Consider the following 23,799-nt stretch of genomic DNA (forward strand, 5'->3'; position numbering starts at 1 on the left):
CCCGCTAGCAACGGTTATGGCGTCGACCTACCTTTAATTTTCTCGCCGCCGGCAGGATACAGATGTCTTTGTTCGGCGGGTCTCGTTCAAGGAACAGTTTCTTGTTCTGATCCCTCTCGACAAACGCCCCACTCAGATAAATAAACCGGAACTCCTGCCTAGGTATCTTTCCGACTCTAGCTCCGGCCACCCGATGCTCGGACTCGAGGACTTCGGCCATGGCCCTCGTGAAGGCTAGCGGGAACTCAAGGTTGACGGTGGCGTTACCTTCTGACCCGCCCAGCGCCCTTTTTTTTTTTTTTTTTGAGCGTTTTCATACGTTGCGAGGATCAACTTAGCATGGGAAAATCTGAAGGCGCAAAAAGAAAATGGGATTGACAGCTCTACTTACCAGATCATGCCGACCGCGTCGCTGTGGGACTGAAGCAACTCCCTGGGCCAAACCTTGAAGTCTTGCATGACGACAGAGGTGAGCTTGGGATGACTAGATATAGTCTCTGGCAGGCTCCGGCGTGTTATGGCCACGACGCTGGTGATGTCTGGATGGGCGAGGCAATGCCGAAAAATCTCACTGCCTATCGTCCCTGTCGCACCGGTGATTAAAACCTTCATTATTATTTTCCTGGCTGACCAAGTCGACTAGGTAATTGTTGAAATGTCGCGGCTTTGCTGCTGCTGTATGTTGGTCTGGATCGTCAAATGGGTGACACGATCACTGCAATATTTGGTCGGTGACTAATGAGAGCTGGCTACAAATGATAACAAACATCACAACCCGTTTGAACAAAAATGTATTCCTATCTCAGTCTCAATATATAAAAAGGGGACAAGCGAAATCTCGGAACGGTCTTCGTGACGGTTTGGACCCTATGTGCATTTAGCTGTTGTCTGGTGCACGTAGATGGCCCGAAACCGATGTGCCAAGATAGCTTAGCGATGGTGGTTGCTTACCTGTCCAGGATCCCGGAGCCGGATAGGGCCAAGCAGACTCCGGCATCTTGGAGGCTAAACCCGAACTGGGTAACCGAGAGCAAAAAGATGAACCCGCGGGATTCTTAACACATGCCAGCATATTGCACGACATGCATCTCATCTAATCTGCCCTCTTTTCCTCTGAGGGGGAAAAAAAAGGTACGTCTCCAAGTTGTCATTACATTATCAACAATCCACATAAAAACGCCACCAGCAGCTCAATCTCATCGCGCGCAGTCAGGATCCATCATCCCCACTTCGTTGCTCTACTCCTTGCTCTTGTCTTCGCTGTCATCTTTCTTGTCGCCCTCCTTCTTATCCTCATCCGACTTCTTGTCCTTAGAGTCACTCTTTTGTCCATCTTTGCCCTTCTTCTCTTGGCTCTTCTTCTCTTCCTCTTCCTTTTTCTTCCTCTCGGCTTCTTCCTTCTCCTTCTTCAACCTCTCCTTCTCCTCTGCTTCTAACCTCCTCCACTCTGCTTCCGGCATCTCTCGGGTGAGGTCTCCCTCCTTGATTCCGCTGATGTTTCGCGCCGCACCCTTGTTGCCGCCGTCATCCATGAGCCTTGCGCGCCAGAGCAAGCTGACAAAGATGGCCGACCCGACCACAAAGGTCAGAACGAACCGGTAGGTGCCGTACCACGGCGGTGCCCACCCGCGAGTGGCCGCCTTGGCGTCGGCAAAGTAGAGGGCGCTAAACGCGGCGAACTGTCCGATCAATGCGTACTCGACCGGTAGTAGGAGCGTGGGCCAGGCGAGCATTGGTGCCACGACACCCATGCCGTACCGAAACTTGGTGCGTTGAGGATGCGGTGCCTTCTCAGCATACTCAAGACCCTATACGAGAAATTTTCTGTTAATAACCAACTGGTATTTGCCCCAAAAAGATTGATAGAAGTGTGTCTGAGGAGCTGAAAACTTACCCAGTGGATGGCGCCAAGGAAGGATATAATGACGGCACCATAACCTAGCTGGATGTGTTCGAGAAGCTGGAAGTAGTATGCGGCATTCTCATGACTGAGCATTATGCTGTTCAGCAGGGCACTCGAGGTAGGCCACTGGGTGCTGAGATTCCAACTAAGGAAAACAGTGGAGAGCGAGGTGCCTAGGTATGGCAGGGTACCAGCCAGGCCGAGCTGGTAAGAAAGGGGAGGGACGCTGGAGAGATTGAACGTGTCTTTGACAGTTTCCTGGCGAACGTGATGGTGTTAGTAGATTGCATGGCAGAATAATGAATGGGCGGGATTGAGAGCATACAATATCTGCGCCGAGGCCCTTCTTCAACGCGTCCTCGTCCTCCTCGGCACCCTTTCCGAGGTGTCGTCGCCTCGGCTCGAGAACATGACGTACGCTCGACTCGGAGCTCACTCCATCTGGACTGGGCTTAAGCTTCTCTTGAGCAACCTTGCGATCGTGCTCCGGGTCGACGCCTACCACCTTTCTTGCGTATTCCTCCTCTGGGTCGGTCGACTTCTTTGTCGAGTACTGCAGCCTGGCCGCTCGGAGGACTAGAGGACGGCCAACAAACGGACTGGGAACATTGGGCCTCACTTCTAGAGCCAAGCTGCGCCCAATTGGAGATTTGGTGACTTTGGCAGACTCAATTGCCCTTGTCGAAAAGGACAGCAGCGGCCTGGCTCCTCGCAGCATTTTCAGGGCCAGTCTTAAAATGCACCGAGAATACAGATCAATGGGTTGAAGAGCTGGTAGTCGGGAAGTTGTAGGGCTTATCGCTGGGCTCGAAATGCAACACGAATAAGAAGAGTACCACAGATTATGTACAATTGCCAGCTAGGTGAGTTCTGATGAGTAAAAAAGGCCTCCTAAACCCAGAGTAAAGAGCAGCAGCAGCCCGGTTTAAACCAATGCAGTGCGGAGCTATGTGGAAGCGATAACGACGTTGGCCTTACGCAATGCAGCCTCGGGAATTTTTTTTTTTCTTTTATCAACAAGCTTCTGTAGCCCGCATACCCATCTTCATAACTTGATTTTCAGCTCCAGAATGGAACCCGATGGTATTCCTTTTCTCGCAAGCTTAGCTCATAGGTAGCGCAAAGCTGTGCGCGTGCGATCAGTCGGTGACGTCAATACTTATTGACTTTCCACGCGCCAAAGCTCTGCGTCGACAACACCCCTGCCTGTCAAGGGAAGTTTAGCGGCTGGCAACCCCACTACCCGAGTCGAGAGCAGGGATATGTGTCTGTTTTAAACTAAACAGACCCAGGGATCGTTGTTTTGTGAAAATGGGCAGATTCCGACGATGAACCCGTGCATCGATCTATATAATATGTAGATGTGAGGAGTTAAATTGGATATAAAAATATAGACGAAAAATACAGGACCACCCAGCTTCAATCTGGGCATTGAAATTCTAGCTTGTTCTAGCATGAATGGCAAAATTAACAACTTATGCACTCACCTATGTCCCCTATCTACTCTTCATCCAACGCCCCAACTTAGCAGTTGTCAATCTGCCAAGGAACCCCAGTCTCGGGAGCAGTTGCATCGCATCGACCACGTCTGTTAATCCTGCCATGGAAGCCACTCACGGAAAGCACGGGCCACTCAACACGGCAACAGCGTCATCCACTTCAGTCTGCTGCTTTGTTTCCCAGTGCTCCCCCGCGCGCCACGAAAACCGGGCCTAAGCACAACAATGCGGCTTGTCTAGAATCCATACCTCGCCCAACCTGCCAGCGCACCGCATCATCACTTGGCGAGGCGAGCTACTACTCTCTACTCTCATGCTGCCTTGACTTCTAAGAGTAGATAGTCTTAAGGCTCACGACATAGGCGCAAAACCAAACAACACAACACCACCGAAGCCACAGGTGCACCTATGCCCTCCGAGTACCACCAATAACCGCCCGAAGCGTGTCCCTGCCCGGGTGAAGGCACCTTTCATCCATCATGTTGGAAGGGCTTGTGGCAGGCCTGATCAACCGCTTCCTGGGCATGTACGTTCAGAACTTTGATCCTGCCCAGCTCAAAGTCGGAATTTGGTCTGGCGATGTCAACTTAAAGAACCTCCAACTACGACGCGAAGCCCTCGATCAGCTGAAGTTACCCCTAAACGTTGTCGAGGGCCACCTCGGAAACCTGACCCTCGTTATCCCATGGTCCAACCTGCGGGGAGCCCCCGTCAAGGTTTACATTGAAGATGTATTCCTCCTTGCCTCACCAAAGGAGGAGGCCGAATACAACGAGGAAGAGGAGGAGCGCAGGCGCCAGCGCATCAAGATGGACAAGTTGGACTCGGCCGAGTTGCTCAAGGAAAGATCACAAGAGGGACTCAGCCAAGAGGAACAGAAGCGGAGCCAAAGTTTCGTAGAGAGCTTTGCCACAAAGATCGTCGACAATCTCCAGGTTACGGTGAAGAACATACATGTGCGATACGAGGACTCTATATCAGCACCGGGCCATCCTTTCGCGCTCGGAGTAACGCTCAAGGAATTCAGCGCCGTCAGCACTGACGGCGAATGGCAGCCAGCCTTCATCTCAGACTCGACCGGCACTACACACAAGCTGGCAACCCTGGGAGCGTTGGCTGTGTATTGGAACACAGATGCGACTCTTCTTGGCACCGGCCGGGAGGCAACGACACCCGGCGAGGATGCACCAATTCATCAGCAGATTGCAGACAAGTTCAGGGCCCTCATACCCGAGGACGACGAGAAGAACCAACCCCATCATCAGTTCATCCTGAAGCCCGTTAGTGGGCAAGCCAAAATCGAATTGGACAAGTCGGGCAAGACCACGGTGCCAAAGTTCAAAGCAAACCTCCTATTTGACGAGATTGGACTAGTCCTCGACGACGACCAATACCGGGATGGTCTTATGATGGTTGATCTGTTTCACTACTTCATTAGGCACCAAGAGTATAAGAAATATCAGCCAAAAGGTGTCACTCCCAAAGAAGATCCCAGGGCTTGGTTTAAGTTTGCTGGCGACGCGGTGCTTGCGAAAATCCATGAGCGTAATCGCCGCTGGTCCTGGGAGTATTTCAAGGAGCGCCGAGACGACCGACTGCGTTACATAGAGCTTTTCAAGAAGCGAAAGCAGAATCCTAATCTTGACCCTGACGACCATGATGAAATCACGCGACTTGAGTGGAAACTTGATTATGAAGACCTGCGGTTCTGGAGATCCCTTGCTCGCAATCAACTCAAGAAAGAGAATGCTGCTGCCCTCAGGAACCAGCCCAAAAAGGCAGAGCCCCAGCAGCAAGGGTGGCTCTCCTGGGTCTGGGGAGCCAAGCCACAGGCTGAAGAGCAGCCTGCAAGTGATGACGAAAACACCAAGATTACAGAGGAGCAGCGCAAAGAGCTGTACGAAGTCATTGACTGGGACGAGAAAACTGCACTCGCCGAGTCGATCGACGAACCCCGCGAGACCGTTAAGCTGCAGATCGAAGCGTCCCTTAGTACGGGAAGCTTGACGCTGAAGCAAAATCCCCACGGTGACTCTCGGGACCTCGTCAGTCTTCATTTTGACCTGTTCAAGGCAAAGGCCCTGAAGAGGGTGGACTCAGTATTCCTTGATCTTGGCCTCGGCGGACTTCGGGTGAACGACGGAACCACTCCCGATACTTTCTTTCCAGAGATTGTGAGGGTGAAAGATGCCCCTGACAACAAAAGGAGAAAGCGGCTCTCCATCGTGGAGCTCGAAGAGCACAGCGAGGAGGCATTCTTCAGACTTCAAGTCGAGCAGAACCCGCTCGATGCTCAGGGTGACATTGCTGTCACGGCAAAGCTCAACCCGCTGGAGATTGTGTGGAACCCAAACATTGTTGTCGGGGTGGTCGACTTTTTCAGGCCACCAGAGAGGCACATGGAGTCCATCACGGCTCTGATGGAGTCTGCAGGAGCGACAGTTGAGGGACTTAGAGAGCAGACTCGGGCCGGTCTTGAATTTGCTCTCGAGGAGCACAAGACCATCAACGCCAAACTTGACTTGCAAGCACCCCTGATAATAATCCCGCAAAGCATCACCCAGGAAAGGTCAACATGTGTGATTCTTGATGCTGGTCACATCAGCGTCAACAGTGAACTCGTCGACAAGGAAATCATGAAGCAGGTACAATCCAAGCAAAGCCAAACTTACACAGACGAGGACCACAAGAGGCTCGAGTCGTTGATGTATGACAAGTTCATTGTCAAGCTCACATCCACACAGCTTTTGATCGGCCCGTCGATTGACGAAACCAAAACCCAACTGATGGAAAGGGACGGGTCCAAAATGATGCACGTGGTTGACAAGATCAACGTGGACTTTGTCGTAGCGATTTCGATTCTTCCCAAAGCTCCCAACCTAACCCGGATGAAAGTATCCGGCCACATGCCAATGCTTCACGCTGTGGCATCAGATACCAAGTATAAAACCCTTATGCAAATCATCAACGTCGCTATACCCAAGCTCGGGAATGAACCGGAATCGACAATGTCGACAGAGGATAAAACGCAACCGAAAAGGCCTCAACTTGCTAGTAGAGTCTCGAGTCGCTCGGGAGTCAGGAAGTCACACCACCGAAAGTCTTCACAATTCATCAACTTTGCACCACAACAGCAGACTGCTATAGTCCTTAATGATGCCATCGATGACGATGACGAGTTCGAGGATGCGAGTGAGGGATCTACCAAACAGCAGCTCAACATGCAGCAAAGAACATTTGAGTTCAAGTTCGCCGTCGATGAGCTACGTGGTTCTTTGTATCGAAGTGATCCGGAGCACAAGAAGCCAGACGCACTCCTTGTTGAGCTTGTGGCTCAAAATTTCGACCTTGAGTTCTTCATGCGACAGTTCGACATGGTCGCTGAAGTATCCCTAGGCAGCGTCACGGTTGATGACTTTGTTGACAACCCCCCTGCCGAGTTCAAGTCAATAGTATCATCTGGAGACATTGAGGACCGTAAACAAAAACGAGAGCTTGTTCACGTCAAATATGTCAAGGTCAAGAAAGAGTCACCAGAATTCATGTCTGTGTATGATGGGGTTGAAACCAATGTCAACGCAGCCATTTCTACCATCAACCTGATCGTCACCAGGAAGACTTTGCTGACGTTGCTGGATTTCATTTTGATCACGTTCGCACCGGGTAACAACGACAACAACGCAAACAACCAGCAGAAAGCCATAAGCCCTGACGGTTCTGAAGTGGACATTGTTGTCGATCCGCCAGCTGGGCAACAACCACAACAGGGGGGTGCTATCCGGGTCAAGGTGGATCTCAAGAGTATCAGGATGATCCTCAATAATGACGGGATACGCCTGGCGACGCTCTCTTTCAATCAGGCCGACGTTGGAGTATTCCTTTTGGGCAAGACCATGCGGGTCTCCACCAAGCTGGGTGACCTGTCTCTGGTAGACGACGTTAACCAGGGTGTCTCTGAAGAGTCGAGCCTTCGCAAGCTTGTCACTATCCAAGGTGATGACCTCGCAGATTTCCGATACGAAACTTACGATGCCGAGTCAAAGTCATACCCAGGGCACGATTCTTTCATTTATCTACGTGCTGGTTCAGTCAAGATCAACTTTATGGAAGAACCCTTTAGGAAAATCATCGACTTCCTTGTCAAATTCGGTAAAATGCAGGCGATATTCAACGCGGCAAGACAAGCTGCAGCCAACCAAGCCAACCAGTTGCAACAAGGCAACAGTCGGATAAAATTCGACGTCATCGTCAAAACCCCCATCGTGGTCTTCCCCAGAGTTGTAATGCCAAGCCAACCCAAACGGGATCTCATGACGGCCTACCTGGGTGAGATCTACGCCCAGAACAAGTTTGCGCCGTTGGACGATTCGGAAAACTCGGAGATTGTGCAGAAGCTGTCTGTCGGCATACGAAACATCCGCCTGACGTCTCTCTTTCACTATCCGGACGATGTGACGGAGGAGCTCGAGCTGATTGATCACGTCGATTTGGGCTTCAAGATAACCTATGCCGAACACAAAGAGGGCGCCAAACGTCCAGATCTTGAGGTCGAGGGGCACATGACGGACTTTAATCTGCGCATCACGCAACATCAACTCAAGTTCCTACTTGAAATCTCACGATCAGTCCCAGCCGCATTTGCGGGCGATCCGGACCAATCGGTCGACGAAGCTGTAGAGCAGCAAGTTGACGATTCTACTCTGCAGAATGCTCGCAGTCAATCAGCGGAAAGAGCCAGTCCGGGAGACGACCAACTGGTAGACCTGTCTCCTGAACTGGGCTCGAAAGCCGAGACCTGGACACGACTTGATCTTGTGTTTGTTGTACACACTATCGGATTGGAACTGTTGAATGGCGCAGAGGATCACCCGATTGGGGACAGCGAGAAGGCTAGCCTATCGCGCTTCTCGTTGGACGACAGCAAGCTCAAAACACGCATCCAATCCAACAATGCTTTGGAGGCCGAGTTTGTGATCCACTCATTCACAATTTACGATAGTCGACCCGGTGAGGCGAACAAGTTCAGGAAGATTATGACATCGCGCAATAAGAACGTGCAACAGTTCATGGCAAGCGTTTCGATGACCGGCGGGGATAAGCGAGACGTTATTGCCCTGGTCGCCATTGACAACCCGCGCGTCATTTTTGCCTTGGACTATTTGTTTACCATTCAAAAATTTATCACAACCGCGTTGACAGTTGAAGAACCCCATGTCATCGAGGAACTACGAAGTCCGATTGAGACTCCCGACGAATCGGACGCAGACTCGATGCAAGTCACCTACTCGGGCCAGAGGTCAGGGAGACCCAGTACCAGCGCCGAAGCTGGACAGACAGCCAAGGGACCCGAAAACACGGCACAAATGACCCTGGCATTCCGCGTGAACGTTGTAGATGCGCAGGTTATCCTGATTGCGAACCCTCTCAGCGCAAGCTCAGAGGCCATCGTTTTGGGAACAAAGCAGGTCCTGATATCGAAACAGCACGCCCTAACACTGCAAGTTTCCGAGGTCGGCATGTTTCTCTGCCGCATGGACAAGTTTGAGGAATCGCGACTGCGGATCATTGATGACTTGAGCATCAGGACATCAATGGACACCTCTGTCGAGAACCAGACCAATATCCACATCGACATTGAGCCACTCATCCTACGTCTCGCCTTGCGTGATATTCTAGTTGCGCTTCAAATCATTGCCAAGGCTTCGGAGCTGTCGGGCAACGACGAGCCTGCTCCCAAAGTCGGCACGGCAGACGCAAAGGCGAAAGAATTGCGGCAGGCAGGCTTGAAACAGCGTACAGCTAGTGGCAAAGGTCGTTCAACGCTTGCTGCAAACAAGACAAAGCCTGCCACAGTCGCTCCTAGTACCAGAAGCCAGCAGGGACAGCGGAGCGGCGGCGTTCATGATCTTGCGAAGCCTCCAGTCAGGCGCGAGGAGCTGACTGCTACTATTGAAGGTATTCGTGTCGTGCTGATAGGGGACCTGCACGAACTGCCAATCGTGGATCTCAGCATCAAGGATTTCACGACAACCGCTGAGGATTGGTCCAGCAACCTCAAAGCTGAGACAGCAATTGAAATGTACATCAACGTGTACAACTTTTCCAAATCTGCTTGGGAGCCTCTCTTGGAGCCTTGGAAAGTTGGATTTGGCGTCGCAAAGAATCCCGAGTCAGGATTGCTATCGATCGATGTGGCTTCGAAGCAAATATTTGATGTCACCATCACTACATCTACGATTGCGCTCGCTTCCAAATCCATCGAGTATCTTAGAAGGGATGAGGATGTGCTCGGAAAGCCAAGAGGAGTGGAGGCCCCATACCGGCTTCGCAACTACACGGGTTTCGATGTTGTCGTTACCGCGAAGAACCCAACGTCGAATGAAAACATCACCCTCAGGTTGGAGGAGGGCCAAGAAGCACCATGGAGCTTTGAGGACTGGGAGAAAATGCGTGAGAGTCTCATGACAGAGAGCAGTTCTAATAGCGTGGCCGTTCAACTAGAGGGGAGCGGCTTTGATCCCGTCAAGAACATCCGCCTCAACCGCGAAGGTGAATTCTTGTATGGACTCAAGCCCAAAGCCGACAAAGTTCTCCACCGGATGCTCGTGGAGGTGTCGCTCGGCAACGACAACGTAAAATATGTCACACTCCGGTCACCGCTATTGGTTGAAAACCAGACTCAAATACCGGTTGAGCTTGGTGTATATGATGCCCAGGATGGCCACCTATTGAAGATTGAAAAGATAGCCCCCGGTGAGGCGAGGCCAGCCCCGGTTGGTGCAGTGTTTCTCAAGAGCCTCCTCGTGCGGCCAGATTCTGGTTTTGGGTACCAGTGGTCTTCGGAAACCCTATGGTGGAAGGACCTTTTGAAAAGACCAACACGAACGATGGTTTGCAAGGGAGAACAGGGCGAGCCGTTTTATTTCCAAGTTCATGCGTCCTATGATAAGACCAACCCACTGACAAGGTAAGTCCAAACTTCTGTTAGCATACAAGTCCTGTAGTGTTCTGACATCTTCGCCACAGTGTGTACCCATACATGCGCGTAAAGCTTTCGGCTCCAGTCGTACTGGAGAACTTGCTGCCCTACGATTTCAAGTACCGAATATACGATAAGAACACCAAGAAAGACTGGACAAACTTCCTTAGGAAAGGAGGCGTGAGCCCAGTCCATGTCGTTGAACTATCGCATCTTCTCCTCCTCAGCATAGATATGCAAGACACGGTCTTCAAGCCCAGTGACTTTGCCATCATTAACTCTGGACAAAGCGAGGAGTACAAGAAAGAAACGGCTCTGACATGCAGGGATGAGCAGGGCCTCGTCCTGAACCTCAAGATGCACTACTACCGGATACCTAACGGAGGTGGTGCTTTCAAGGTCACTGTATACAGTCCTTATGTCATACTCAACAAGACGGGTCTCGACATCAATATCAAGTCCAAAGGATTTATGCAGCATGCTAAGGCGGCTGCTGGTGGACCAGGACAAGGACGACAGTCGCTCGTTGACGTCTCTGACAACGAGCGCCTCAAGGCACTCCCCATCATGTTTTCGTTTGCCAACGACGATCAACGCAATCGTGCTATGCTCAAAGTCGGCGATTCGGAATGGAGCAAAGGTCAGAGTTTTGATGCTATTGGCAGCACTTCGGACGTTGTTCTCCAATCCACCAGTCGAAATGCAGAGATACACGTCGGTATTTCTGTGCAGTCTGGCGAGGGCAAATACAAGATGACCAAAGTCGTCACCTTGGCGCCAAGGTTCATTGTGCAGAATAAGATGGGCGAAGAGATCAACATCAGGGAGCCGAGCTCATCCAGCTTAATGTCACTGCAAAAGGACGCACTGCAGCCATTGCACTTCCTGCAGAGAACATCTGTCAAACAGCTGTGTCTTTGCTACTCGGGCGTTAACAACCAGTGGAGTGCGCCTTTTAACATATCCGACATTGGCACCACGCATGTCAAGATTGCGCGAACTGGGCATAGACAGCAGCTGGTTCGGGCAGAGGTCCTAATGGAAGATGCTACCATTTTTATCACGCTGAGCAAGGAAACCAAGAACTGGCCGTTCTCGATGCGCAACGAGAGTGACACCGAGTTTACTTTCTATCAGGCCAATCCAAATATGGACGAGGACGGTGCCGAGGACCGATCAGGCTGGCGACAGATAAGATACCGCCTGCCGCCCCGTAGCATCATGCCGTACGCCTGGGACTTCCCTGCCGCGAAACACAAGGAGGTGGTAATCAGCGCGAATGGCAAGGAGCGGCATGTGAAACTTGCCGAGATTGGCAACCTGGTGCCTATGAAGTTTGTAGCAGCATCAGGGCAGCCCAAAATCATCGATATCAACGTTGCAGCCGACGGCCCGACGCAAAGTCTTATTCTGAGCAACTTTAAGCCGTCCAAGAGCTTGTACCGGCAAAAATCACATCTGCACCGCAGCAATACGGCTTCGAGCAGCACAACCGATGCCGGGTTCGAGGTCAAGAGTCAAGATTTGGGAACCACGTTCCAGGCACAGCTCAAGCTGGCAGGTATAGGGGTCTCGCTGATAACTTCTCAGCTCAAAGAGCTGGCCTATATCACGCTGCGTGATGTGGAACTCAAGTACAGCGAGTCGCCGCTGTACCAAACTATCAGCCTCGCGGTCAAGTGGATACAGATCGACAATCAACTATTTGGAGGCATATTCCCAATGGTGCTGTACCCAAGTGTGGTTCCTAAGCGTGCCCAGGAGATCGACGCGCACCCGTCGCTGCACGCGCAAGTCACGCGTGTGAAGGACGACTCGTATGGTGTGCTATACATCAAGTATGCCACAGTCTTGCTGCAGCAAATGACGGTAGACCTGGACGAGGACTTTGTCTATGCCGTTCTTGACTACTCCAAGGTACCTGGGACTGTTTGGACGACGGACGAAGAGGACGGAACTCTTTGCGACGACAATCTCGACATACCAAGGCCGCAACAGCAGCAAGCAGCCCAGGATATTTATTTTGAACTGCTCAACATTCAGCCGATGCAGCTTGACTTGTCCTTTGTGCGCACTGAGCGGATCAACGCAGAGGACAAGACTTCGTCGCGCAACCCACTGATGTTCTTCCTCAACGTCATGACCATGGCCATAGGCAACGTCAACGATGCACCGCTTCGCTTGAATGCCCTGATGTTGGAGAACGTCCGTGTTTCGATACCTTTGCTTGTGCAGAACATTTCCAACCACTACAGCCAAGAAGCGCTCTATCAGGTGCACAAGATCTTGGGATCGGCCGATTTCTTGGGCAATCCCGTGGGGCTGTTCAACAACATCTCATCAGGTGTTGCCGACGTGTTTTACGAGCCGTATCAGGGGCTGATTATGTCGGATCGTCCTGAGGATATCGGGGTGGGCTTGGCGAGAGGAGCTGCCTCGTTTGCCAAGAAGACCGTATACGGCTTCTCAGACTCGTTCTCCAAGTTCACAGGAGCCATGTCAAAGGGCCTTGCGGCAGCCACCTTGGACAAGCAGTTCCAGGATCGAAGACGCATCACGCGCGCGCGCAATCGACCCAAGCATGCCCTGTATGGAGTCACGGCCGGTGCAAATTCATTGTTCACCAGTGTTGCTTCTGGCGTAGGTGGATTGGCAAGGAAGCCTCTTGAAGGTGCAGAGCAGGAGGGCGCACTAGGTTTCTTCAAAGGTGTGGGCAAGGGAGTTTTGGGCTTGACAACGAAACCGGTCATTGGTGTGTTGGACCTTGCATCCAACGTGTCCGAAGGCATCCGGAATACGACGACCGTGTTTGACGGGTCAGAGCTCGACAGGGTGCGTCTCACTCGGTTCATCTCAAAGGACGGAATCGTGCGGCCGTACAGCCAACGCGAAGCCTTAGGACAGTCATGGCTCAAGCAGGTTGACAACGGCAAATACTTTGACGAGGAGTACGTTGCTCACCTTGAGCTACCGCGCGAGGATGTGGTAGTGATGGTGACGTACAGCCGGATTCTGCTCATCAGGAGTCGTCGGCTTACGACCGAATGGGACATACCGCTCAAGGATGTGCAGACGATCAGCAAGGAGCGGACGGGACTCAGCCTTGTGCTTCGGGGTGGGCAGAACGGGCCATTCATTCCAGTTGGGGAGGAGAGCGGGCGTGCGTTCCTGTACAGGAGTGTCGCCATTGCGGTGGAGGAATTTAATCGGCGCTTCAGAGCGTTGGAGTAGGAGTGGGTGTTTTGGCATGACGACTCATGATAACCGTGCCACGCGCATCATTTTTGGCCAGCCAGTTTCCTGTTTAGCCCTGTGAACTGTTTTCGTGGCTTCCTAGACAAGACTTTCCTTGCCATTTGCCATCGTCTTTATTCTTTTCCATAGCATTACCAAAGAAATTATTACTGATACTAGACCACGTGTGTACATGTATATCAACGACCCGTGCGGGCGGGGATTTCTACAAGCCGGAGTCTTTGTAACAGGAGGTTGGTAGCGTCAGCTGTGCGCCTCTGGGAGGTATCAATATTCTTGAGAGTATTTTGTTTTTTTTATGGTCGGATATGGCATTATAAGCCGGTTATTCGGACTGTTGTGTATTACCGACGGCAGTAAACGTATGGGGCTCACTGTCTCGGCTGTTGCTCACCGCTCCCTAGCTGAACCAAGACCTGGCAATGGAATGTTTGTCTCTGCTGACTTTGTTGTCCTGCCAAGGCTTGGAACTTTGCAAACAGGTGATGGATGTTGATTAAAAAGCTGCGATGTATACCCGAATAAGCGGCTTATAACCGTAGACATGAGCCCCACACCTTCTTTTGCACTTTGGGGGAGGGAATACGAGATGGTTTGCTGCAGATGCAGTACAACCGACTCACCTAACCTATTCGGGGACAAAACAATAGAGCCGGCCGGGGAAAAAAAACCATTTGTAATGTCATTTGTGCGTTTGGAGACGTAATAGTAATTAAATGTCCAATCGGGGATTGAATAGAAAGTGAACTTTGGCTGACGGACTGCAGGTATCAGTGAGGCGCGAACCAGATTCATATGGCATTTCTTGGGGTTTCGGCGGGGTTTTGGTGCTCAGATGATGTATCTGCCGTCTTTACTGGGGTAGGTTATTATCATGGGATAACTCTTTGTGGGAGTGGTCGACTGNNGTTTTTTTTTTTTTTTTTTTTTTTTTTTTTTGGAGGCGACAATGTTTTCTCGTATTCCAGGTATGCTTAACCTGGGTCAGCCGCAGACTGGAACGATCGGAATCTGGTCTTGTTATTTTTTTTTCTTTTTTTTTCTCTTTCTGACAAGTTCGTGTTGATCGACATTTCCCCGTAAAACAGTCCGTCAAGTACCGAATTAAGTTTAGACTATTCTTACCTAGGGGGTCGGGAGGGAAATGATGCTGATAGTTAAGGTACAGTAACCCCGCGTTCAAACGATCGATCTTCTGTTTGGCTGCTGTGGACTGCGAAGCAGAATAAACATTGAATCCAGAGCAAGAGCACGTGGCAGTGGACGCTCTATTGTCGTGACTAGGCTAGGCGAGGTAGCCAAGGCGGCAAGCTTATGCAAACATCATGTGCAGTACTTCGTATTGCAAAAACCCAACTACATTTCCATACAAAAAAGCGGACTTGGCCGCTGAAGGTTACCGGCCTTTTTTTTTTTGGTAATGGGCCGAAAGCTGGCGACAGGAATGAGGCACCTTGCATCCGTAGGGAGAGGGTAAACAAACCCAAGGTCAGCCTCCAACGTCACCTTGGAAAGGCGGACTAAAAATACTATATCGGGTATCAATATGGGGTGATCACATATTGATGGAATTCCTCGGGAGCACATCTTACCAGCCATCTTGAAAGGGTGGTAAATTTCACAGCCGAGGTACCATCGACTCGTATCTCGTTGGCTTGCTGGGCAATGGTAAGATGTGATGTGGCAGTTGAGCAAAGAGAAAAGATATAAAAGGGCGACTGAAGCCTCTGTTTTTTTTGTGAGTGTAAATCGTGTTGAGAAGCAGCCTACTTTTTGCAGATATAATTTACCCCAAAGCCTTTTACTGAGCTTTCTCATATATTTTAATCTTTTTATTACAATAATTTATAAACGCTCCAAAAGCCAAAATGCACTTCTCCACCACTGCCATCCTCGCCATTGCGGCTGCCCCTTTCATCAGTGCGCAGTCTGGAGGCACTCCTCCGCCGTCTGCCCGGGTCGTTAACCGCTGCAGCTTTCCGGTGACGGTGTGGTCCGTGGGCAGCAGCATCTCGGGTGGATACACCCTGGGGGCGAACGGGGGCTACTATGGCGAGCAGGTAAGACTTTTTTTTTGGTTTTTTGTTTTTAGACGTGGCAGCCTGTAGCTTTCTGCTCTCTTCCCCAAACAGTCTCAGTCTGACACGTCGCCAAACGATACACAGTTCTCGCGCGACCCCGTGACGGGCGGCCGCACGCTCAAGGTGACGCGCGAGTCGGACGGCCTCTTCACCGGCAAGCCGCAGCTCAACTTTGCCTACAACCTCGACGGCAGCCAGGTGTGGTACGACCTGAGCAGCGTGTTTGGCAACGCGCTGTCGGGCAGCAAGGTCGTCGTCGCCAGCGCCGAGGCCTCGTGCCCGGCCATCGTCTGGAGCAGCGGCACGCCGCCCAGCGGCAGCCAGGTCAAGGTCTGCACGTCCAGCAAGGACGTCACCTTGACGCTGTGCGCGCCGTAGATGAGCTTTGGCTGCTTTTTTTTTTTTTTTTTTTTTTTTTTTTTTTTTTAGGGGGAGGAGACGGGAAGAGAGCATGTTCAGGGGCTGCTACTAGGGTTATGCTTGACAAACTTCTTTTTTATGATTGGATGCAACTATGAGTTTTATGTAGCTCCAATTGTGGTCACCAACAAGTAAAAAAAGAAAAATACAAGCATCATGATCGTCTCCATCTTGTCTTGTTTTCAAAAGTTCAAAAGTGGCCCTTTCTTGAAGCAATGTCTCACTAGCTCCATGACCTCTGCGTCCGACATCTCATTGACTCTGAGGAGCTCATTATCGCTCTTGGGCCAAGGGTGCGCCATTTCCGGCTGGCTGAGCATGTAGAGAATCATGGAGCGAAAGACGTGCCCGTCCACTTGGCCCGCCTTGACCTTCTCCTGTGCCGATTCGAACTCGGCGCGGCCGTCGACGTGGTCCACGGTCCAGTCCTCGCTCGTGGTGCCAAAGGCGTCGCGGCACAAGTCCAGCATCTCCCGGCAGCTCTTGTGCACCGAGTGCACGTAGACGGGCCTGTTCTCGGTCTCGAGCGGGCGCAGCAGCACCTCGGCGACGGCCCTGCCCACGTCGTCGAGCGTGGTCCAGGCCGTGACGTTGGCGCCGCCGTCCATGAGCGTCGCCTTGCGGTTGAAGATGTCGATGCGCGCGAAGCCGCAGCGCAGCGCCCAGTCCAGAAACGTCCCGCACGCCACCGCCGTCCACGTCATGCCGCTCTCGGCGCACCGGTCCCAGAGGTGCTTCAGCTGCCGCGGCCGCGGCGCCACGGCGGCCGGCAGCAGCGAGCGGCACTTTTCGTTGAGCGGGTCGAGCCCGTACTCGGCCGGCACGAAGCGGTAGACGCCCGCGGCGGCCGCCGCGTCGATGAGGCGTAGCGTGTCGTCTTCGGACCCCCCGCGCGTGGCGTCGACGACGGCGTCGTGGTCGCGCACCGCGTCCGTCAGCTCGGCTGCCGATGAGTAGTCGACCGTTCGCACCGTCACGTCGCCCGCCTTTGGGGGCGTGAACTCGCCCCGCGCGATGCCGCTGTCCTTGCGGGTTATGACCGTCACGCGAAATTGGCCGGCGACGAGGTGCTTGAGGATGGCTGTGCCGACGTTGCCGGTGGCCTTTTTTTTTTTTTTTTTTTTTTTTTTGGTTGTTGTTGAGATTAGGGATCGGTTGGCAGAGCAGGGGAGGGAGGTAGGGGGGAGGAAAAAAGGGATAGGGACTTACACCGGCTAAAGCTACTCTTGGGACTTTACCATCCATTTTGGAATTGGAGATTTGGTTGGAGACGGTGTTGGGTATTGGCTAGCTAGGAAAGGGTGGTGATTGTTAATTTTTGGAATATGTAAAATGTAAATGTTTGAAAATTATTTTTTTCCTTCTTTTTTTTCTCCCCACGATAGTTGCAAATCCCATCATTGAAAACCCCCGATCGCAAACTGGGTTTTGACCGAATCCCCAACCCACTTCATCCCATCTACATATCCCAGCGTCATGAAGTGTTGGGACGCCTGCTCATAACGCTATGAGAAAGCTTGGGATGGCTGCCGTTGACCTGACGGATAAGTATGGGAAAGTTTACGATTCTCATCCCGAAACTCTGTTTGTGAACGGGCTTTTTTTTTCTCTTTTTTCTTTTTGTCGTGCCCACAACAAAATGGAGGCAAAAGTTGCGTCGATTCCCAAGCGCACGCTCACGTTGCTTACTGTTAAGGATTTACAATTTAAACTCTACATATGAGATGGATATTTTCCAAACTAGAGAGTCCTTTTTTAGAATAGGCTGTGGAAGTGTCGAGCCATACAAGATCAAGATCAATTTACGTGTCAAATTTCAGCTGTCATTTAGAATAGACTGGATAGTAGGTCAGGTCGACCAAAGAGGCAATCTCAGTGGTAGCAAACACAACAACGCCATCCTGTCAAATCAACCAAGTCTCTAACTCGGACTGACTCACATAACTTATTCACAAATAAATCCAGCTCAGTCAAGCCCGTGGTCAGCATCACAGCGTGGTGAAAAATAGGTTGAAATGTAATCTCCCCCTTTTTGGTTGTATTCGTAGGCAAGATACGAGAGTCCTCCCGACTCGGTTGCATAGTTCTGGCCGGGTCTAGAAGCAGATGGAAAGAAAACAAAGTCAGTTCATCATGATCCACACTAGGCCAATCAAAGGGACCAGGGGAAGGAAGAAAAAGAAAAAGAAAAAAAAAAGTCTTACAGAGCAGCGACAGCCTTGACGCCCTTCTCGAACCGATCCGCGTGGTCCTCCCACCCAAACATTCTAAGCACGGCGGCAAAGTTCTCTGTCCCTCTGGCGTCTGTCCCGTTGGTCTGACACCACGGCATCTGCGGCTTGACGCTGACGTGGTCGCTCCCGCGCCGGATCTCGAACACGAAGCAGATGCCCGTGTGGTGCGTCGCCTTGACCCGCAGCTCCTTGCTCTGCTCCGCGTCCATGCCGCGGCGCTCGTCCAGCAGCAGGTGCCAGAACCTCTCCACCCGCGCCACCCCTTCCATCGTGTGCTCGTCCGTCTGCAGGCCGGCCAGCGTCATGGTCTCGCGCACCGTGTCGAGCGAGTTGGTCCGCGTGCGCGCGTAGATCTTGACCCGCGCCGCCCGCGGGTCCACGCAGTCGATGCTCAGCATCTCCACCGCGGCCGGGTACTTGGTCCTGTCCAGAAAGGTCTTCATCTTGGCCGCCGCGGCCTGCAGCTCGTCGCCGCCCGGGCGCAGGTCCGCGATCATGTCGAGCATCAGCTGCTCCGTGCTGGCGCCCGTGGCGAGGTGCTTGAGCATGGGGAAGTGGTAGCTCTTGAGCCGCCGCTCGGCCCCGTGGTGATCAAACGCCAGGAAGAGCTGCGGCACGCGCGCCGACGCCGGCTTGCCGTGCGCCACGAGCCCCTGCTTGGCCCGCGCCGCCTCGTCGCCCGCCACGCTCCACCGCGCCCAGATCTGGTCGAACCAGCCCAGGTCCGTGTCGGGCGCCGCCACCCCGGCGAGTTGCCGCACCAACTCGGGCACCTGCCGTCCGCCAAACGGCTCGTCCGCCCGGCTGCCCGTGTCCCACAGCGGCTCGAACGCGTAACGCACCACGCTGCGGCCCCGCGTGAAGTTCCAGCTCGGCTCCATCGGCGACCCGTCCAGCGTGATGAGCGCCTTGGTCGCCGCGCGGCTGGGCCGGGGCCCGAGGCTGGGCACCACCACGTCGCGCACCACCCGCATGTGGTCCGCCGTCTGCTCGGCCGTGTACGACCCCGACGCCTTGAGGATGGTGTAGAAGAGCGGTCCACACCGTGCCCACCACCACCTCTCCTCGGGGTCTTGAGGCTGCCCGAAGCTGGCCACTAGGTTGCTGGCCGTTGCGGCTCTGGTGCCCAGGGGTAGTAGGCTCCGTGGGCTGGGTGGGTAAGCGACGTCCATGTCTGCCCCGGAGCCCGAGAGGGGCATGGCTGGGGAGACCGGTGTTGCCAGCATTTCTTTTTTCTAAGTGGTGTGGAGGTATATGTGTGTCGACTGGCGGTGGTATAAGGCTCTACCGAGAAGTGACAGCTAAAGTATTGTATAACAAACTCGTAAAGGGCATTGAAAATAATCTAGGATATATCTATATTTCACTGTTCTTTGGAAATCGTGTCGAGGCAGGCACGCTTATATACCGTTGAATCAAAGCTTCCGGAATGTTTCATGGGGAAACAAAGTATACGTCCTGTGTCACGATAAATCTCTGGTCCTCCTTTCTTCACCATAGGGATCCTTGACCAGCTGCGCCATATCTTCCTGTCTGCCATATCCATATCCATATCCATATCCAGTAAGCCTCTCGACAACGTCACACATAGGATAGGGTTCGTTTCGTATCACGACGGGGGCAAGCTGTCGTCGCGGCACGTGGTTCCAACGAGCATTGCTGCCTCTCCAGGACGAACGACTTTCAAGAACGCCACAACCTTCTCAATAACTAATGCAGATAATTTTAGCCACTGTTGCAGCTTGTTTTGACTTGCAGCTGTTTCAAAACAGCCAAGGCTGATGACTGTCCACGTCTATCATCAGTCGCCAATCCCATAGGCTCAGTCTTGACTTGACTGGCAGGATGCTGTCTATAAAACATCAGGCAAGTCTGGAACGTGGTTTTGAACATATCCCGGAACACCGACCATCCTTCGAAGGCCTCTACTCAGAACAGCCTATTGTGCATCATCAACGACCAGGAAGATCCCAAGAATCACCACCTATCGCAAGACCGTTTGTGTGGGACTTTTTTTTCCCACTTTACTATATATAAACTACAGCAACGAACGCCAGAAAAAAACAAAACTAAGAACAAGATTTAATCATTCTTTGCCAAAAGCATGGTTTCCGTCGCCGGTGCTCCGCTCGGGGAACTGCGGCTGGGCTGAAACACGGTGTTTGGGGACCGGCCGGTGCCGACTCGAGTATTCCGGCCATCACCCCGTGTGCGTTCAGATGGAGAGAACACCGCTACGTGGGTACCTAAGCTGGGTGTGGCGTTCAAGAGTGGTTTTGCTGTGTGCTATATAAATTATGATACCTTATAAGACTTGGTAGGCTGAGCACACCTTGCTACATCTACCCCGGGATGAACCGCCAAACTCGGGCGGATCGGTTACAAGGTTGACAAATAAGTCTAATGGGTTGTTTGAATGCATTCAGCTGCTCTACCTGGCATATTCTCGGCTTGATCCTTTTTCTCAGAACTATCTACTCTTGCAGTATTTCGAATCAAGGTTGTTCTTATGGGCATCGGTTATAAATGAATGACCTTGACCAGGTTGAGCGCAAGGGAATTAAATGGCACATCTGTAAGCACCAAATTCCATGGGCATGGGAATTTGCATAGGTTAACAAGCGTTTTCGATAAGAATGAGAAATAGACGATTGTTTATAAACTGAAATAAATCGAGATGACTCTTTTTCTTTCTTTTTCTATTTTCTTTTCTTTTCTTTTTTTTCCCCCCTCTCCATTGCTAAAATATGCCTGTTGACTAAATAAAAATTTTGAAAGCGCAGTCCGCTTGGAAATATTCAGCCAAAGGCGTCGAAATCGGTTCCGTGCTGTATTCCCGCCTCTATATCCGCAAAAGGAACTTCAAGCTTCCCTCCTGCAGCTTGACATCACCTGCAGTAGTTAATTCCCAGGCATTAAAGTAGTCAGCTCGTGACGTGTTTGAAACTGGTATTCTGACAACATATGATGTCAGGATTTTGGGATCTCAGGTAATCATAGAAGTTGAGATCACAGACCGACACTGATTTGTTGCCGTCAAAAAAAAGCTTGTTTTGGGCACCGTGTGTGCATTTTCTGTTTCTCCATGCATGGTTCGTTCACAACAACGAATAGAAGGAAGGATACCATTTCCCGATTGTTTTAGCAAAACCACTGTACTTAGGAAAATAAAATCCCTCTTTTCCACCAAATTCATTGAATATTGCGCATTTGTTTCGGAAGAAAAAGAAGAACAAAAATAAGTGAGAACCCGTGCATGCACTCCTCCCGACTAAGGTGAAGCATAATCTCACATCGAACAGAGCTGTTCCATACTTAGGTATAACATCGCCAATGCGATATCACGGTTCTATGGTGTAATGGTTAGCACATGAGGTTCTGAACAGTCGTCGGATTGCCACAACAAGTAGCATCCGGGTTGTCAAGATCTCCTCATGATCCCGGTTCGATTCCGGGTAGGACCTTCAATTTTTGACATTATTGAAATCTTCATTTTTTTGCTCCTTCTCAGAATCCACTCTACAATCCCTAAATTTCTGTACATGTTTGATTTTTTTTAAATCTTTTTTATCCATCAAACTTCTGTAGACTACTAGCTCCGGTTGTTCATAAGTCGTAACACATGATGTAAAAATGGTAGTTAACGACTTCTTTTATCATCGGCAATGCCGGGCTGGTTAAAGCGCATAGACTGATAGGAGAATTAATTGACACGAACTATGTAGGCTATTTTCATGCCCTATCCCTCAACCGCATAGTCGCGCTACCCGGTACCAACGGGCCTGACCCATTCTAACCTCCCGCCGCGTAATTGTTTACTGATCATGGCGAGTCCCAAGCGAACTGTCACTTGTTATCGTTGATAATTATTAATTCCGATTTCTTTGGCTGTAATACATTGATTCTAATAGAATCAGTTGTTAATAGTAGTCCGTGCATACCTTACTCAGTGCCCAACTGATTGACCGACGATCCCTCCTTGGTATCCCTTATAATTAAATTTCTTCTTCGTTTCTTTTCATTTGCTCTGTTCCAACCTTGCGCTAATCGCTATAGCAGCATGGATCCCCAGTAAAAAACACACTGCAATTATGTTTCCTATTTACTTGACTTGGTTCTGATAACAAAAAAGCTGTTTTGATAATGTTCGGGCCTTTTGGAAATGTTTAGATAGGAAGATAATTGTTGCGGGTAGCAAATCGCCTGATCAATTCAAGGGGCCCGGCCCAAACAACAAACAATTTCATACCTAGGTGAGGTACGTACCAAGGTACCTTGGGTGGTTGCAATTGCCGTATATGGCATGCTAGCACAAAATCTCCAAGGCCAATCAACTCTGCGTCTTTGCCTGCCTAGCAAGGCCAAGGCGGGGTCTCCCGTCAGATCCACGAACTGAAAGCATGCAGCTAAAAAAAAAAAAAAAAAAAAAAAAAAAAAAAAAAAAAAAAAACACAGGAAGCGCTTAATACTAGCAAGACTTGGATAGAACAAAACTACAACTTAGCAATGATACTAAGGATTCAATCGGCAACCTCTTCAGGCTGCGATCAGCGCAAGACAGCACATTGTGCGTTTCCCTCTATTTCACTTTACATTTAATTGTAAAAACTGCTCGCCCCAGTGACGTGGGCTTCGGGGATGGTGCGGGAATTTCCGGGCTCTCGCCACTGTGACCGTGACCGATTGCCAAACTTGGAATCGAGGGGCCAACAACGCAGCACCGGCATTTTTCGTCGTTATTTCCCTGCATATTTTTTTTTTCTCCCTCTCTCTCTCTGTTATTCCCGAGGTACCGTGTACAAGCACAAAATAAGCTATCAAACCCAGAAAAGCTATGGCAAGTCAATATAGACATCTCTCTCCCCCATGGGGTTCCCCAAGGCTTCAAAGGTTGTGTACGTAACAGATACATGCCTACCACGACCGTGAGCCTGGTTTCTCCAGAGTCCCTAAACTCACGATGCCATCTCCCCATGGCCGACATTCCTCCCGAATACAAGTTTGCTGCAGGTGGAGGAGACTTGCAAGCCAATCCAGACTTGCATCAGTGGAATTGCAGCAGCCCCACCCTCACCGAGGTCCTCTTTGAGCAAAACTGACGAGCTCAGTTACGTAAATGCACGTCGAGATACCCCCCCTGTAGGGCCTTTGCATGGGTCATCGTCCACTCTGTAACTCTGATAATGCTACCTAGTAAAGTGGTCCTTTGTAATCCTTGTCTGGCAATTCGAATCAAGCATTCCTTGTCCTTGCGGGCTGATAAGTGATCAAGTGGAACCTACTGGCGCAAGCTGAGGCGAAGCTTCCTCGGCTTCCTTGAGCCGCACGCAACGTAACGCAAGGTACGTACCTGATTATTTTTGGCATCCGCACAAGTCCTCGGAGGGGGGGCACCTTCTTGACAGTCGCAAAAAAAATGTTCTTTAGA

At 51.2% G+C, this 23,799-nt stretch overlaps 6 protein-coding genes across 6 annotated transcripts in view; 2 read left to right on the forward strand and 4 right to left on the reverse strand.

Annotated features, from left to right (window-relative positions):
* The window catches only part of PpBr36_06134 (uncharacterized protein), a gene marked incomplete at both ends in the record, with an annotated part of 1,068 nt that extends 456 nt beyond the window's left edge, over nt 1–612 (reverse strand). Inside the window, 2 exons of the mRNA XM_029893281.1 lie at nt 32–287; nt 392–612. Coding sequence (XP_029746265.1) covers nt 32–287; nt 392–612 — 477 coding nt within the window. The remainder of the gene's footprint in view (nt 1–31; nt 288–391) is intronic.
* A 626-nt stretch (nt 613–1,238) lies between these two features.
* On the reverse strand, nt 1,239–2,621 carry PpBr36_06135 (uncharacterized protein; the record flags this gene model as incomplete). The annotated part of the gene is made up of 3 exons (XM_029893282.1): nt 1,239–1,808; nt 1,895–2,161; nt 2,229–2,621. 3 exons carry the CDS (start codon nt 2,619–2,621, stop codon nt 1,239–1,241), a joined length of 1,230 nt encoding a protein of 409 aa, XP_029746266.1.
* A 1,260-nt stretch (nt 2,622–3,881) lies between these two features.
* On the forward strand, nt 3,882–13,612 carry PpBr36_06136 (uncharacterized protein; the record flags this gene model as incomplete). Its single annotated transcript, XM_029893283.1, has 2 exons — nt 3,882–10,369; nt 10,429–13,612. 2 exons carry the CDS (start codon nt 3,882–3,884, stop codon nt 13,610–13,612), a joined length of 9,672 nt encoding a protein of 3,223 aa, XP_029746267.1.
* A 1,892-nt stretch (nt 13,613–15,504) lies between these two features.
* PpBr36_06137 (uncharacterized protein) lies at nt 15,505–16,095 on the forward strand (the record flags this gene model as incomplete). Its single annotated transcript, XM_029893284.1, has 2 exons — nt 15,505–15,696; nt 15,802–16,095. 2 exons carry the CDS (start codon nt 15,505–15,507, stop codon nt 16,093–16,095), a joined length of 486 nt encoding a protein of 161 aa, XP_029746268.1.
* A 224-nt stretch (nt 16,096–16,319) lies between these two features.
* Nucleotides 16,320–17,382, reverse strand: PpBr36_06138 (uncharacterized protein; the record flags this gene model as incomplete). Its single annotated transcript, XM_029893285.1, has 2 exons — nt 16,320–17,240; nt 17,347–17,382. The coding sequence occupies 2 exons, from the start codon at nt 17,380–17,382 to the stop codon at nt 16,320–16,322; spliced, it is 957 nt and encodes a 318-aa protein (XP_029746532.1).
* A 721-nt stretch (nt 17,383–18,103) lies between these two features.
* PpBr36_06139 (uncharacterized protein) lies at nt 18,104–19,597 on the reverse strand (the record flags this gene model as incomplete). The annotated part of the gene is made up of 2 exons (XM_029893286.1): nt 18,104–18,233; nt 18,342–19,597. 2 exons carry the CDS (start codon nt 19,595–19,597, stop codon nt 18,104–18,106), a joined length of 1,386 nt encoding a protein of 461 aa, XP_029746533.1.
* Between the last annotated feature and the right edge of the window lie 4,202 nt (nt 19,598–23,799).

The sequence above is a fragment of the Pyricularia pennisetigena genome, assembly GCF_004337985.1.
Source record: "Pyricularia pennisetigena strain Br36 chromosome 4 map unlocalized Pyricularia_pennisetigena_Br36_Scf_6, whole genome shotgun sequence".
NCBI classification, from domain to species: domain Eukaryota; kingdom Fungi; phylum Ascomycota; class Sordariomycetes; order Magnaporthales; family Pyriculariaceae; genus Pyricularia; species Pyricularia pennisetigena.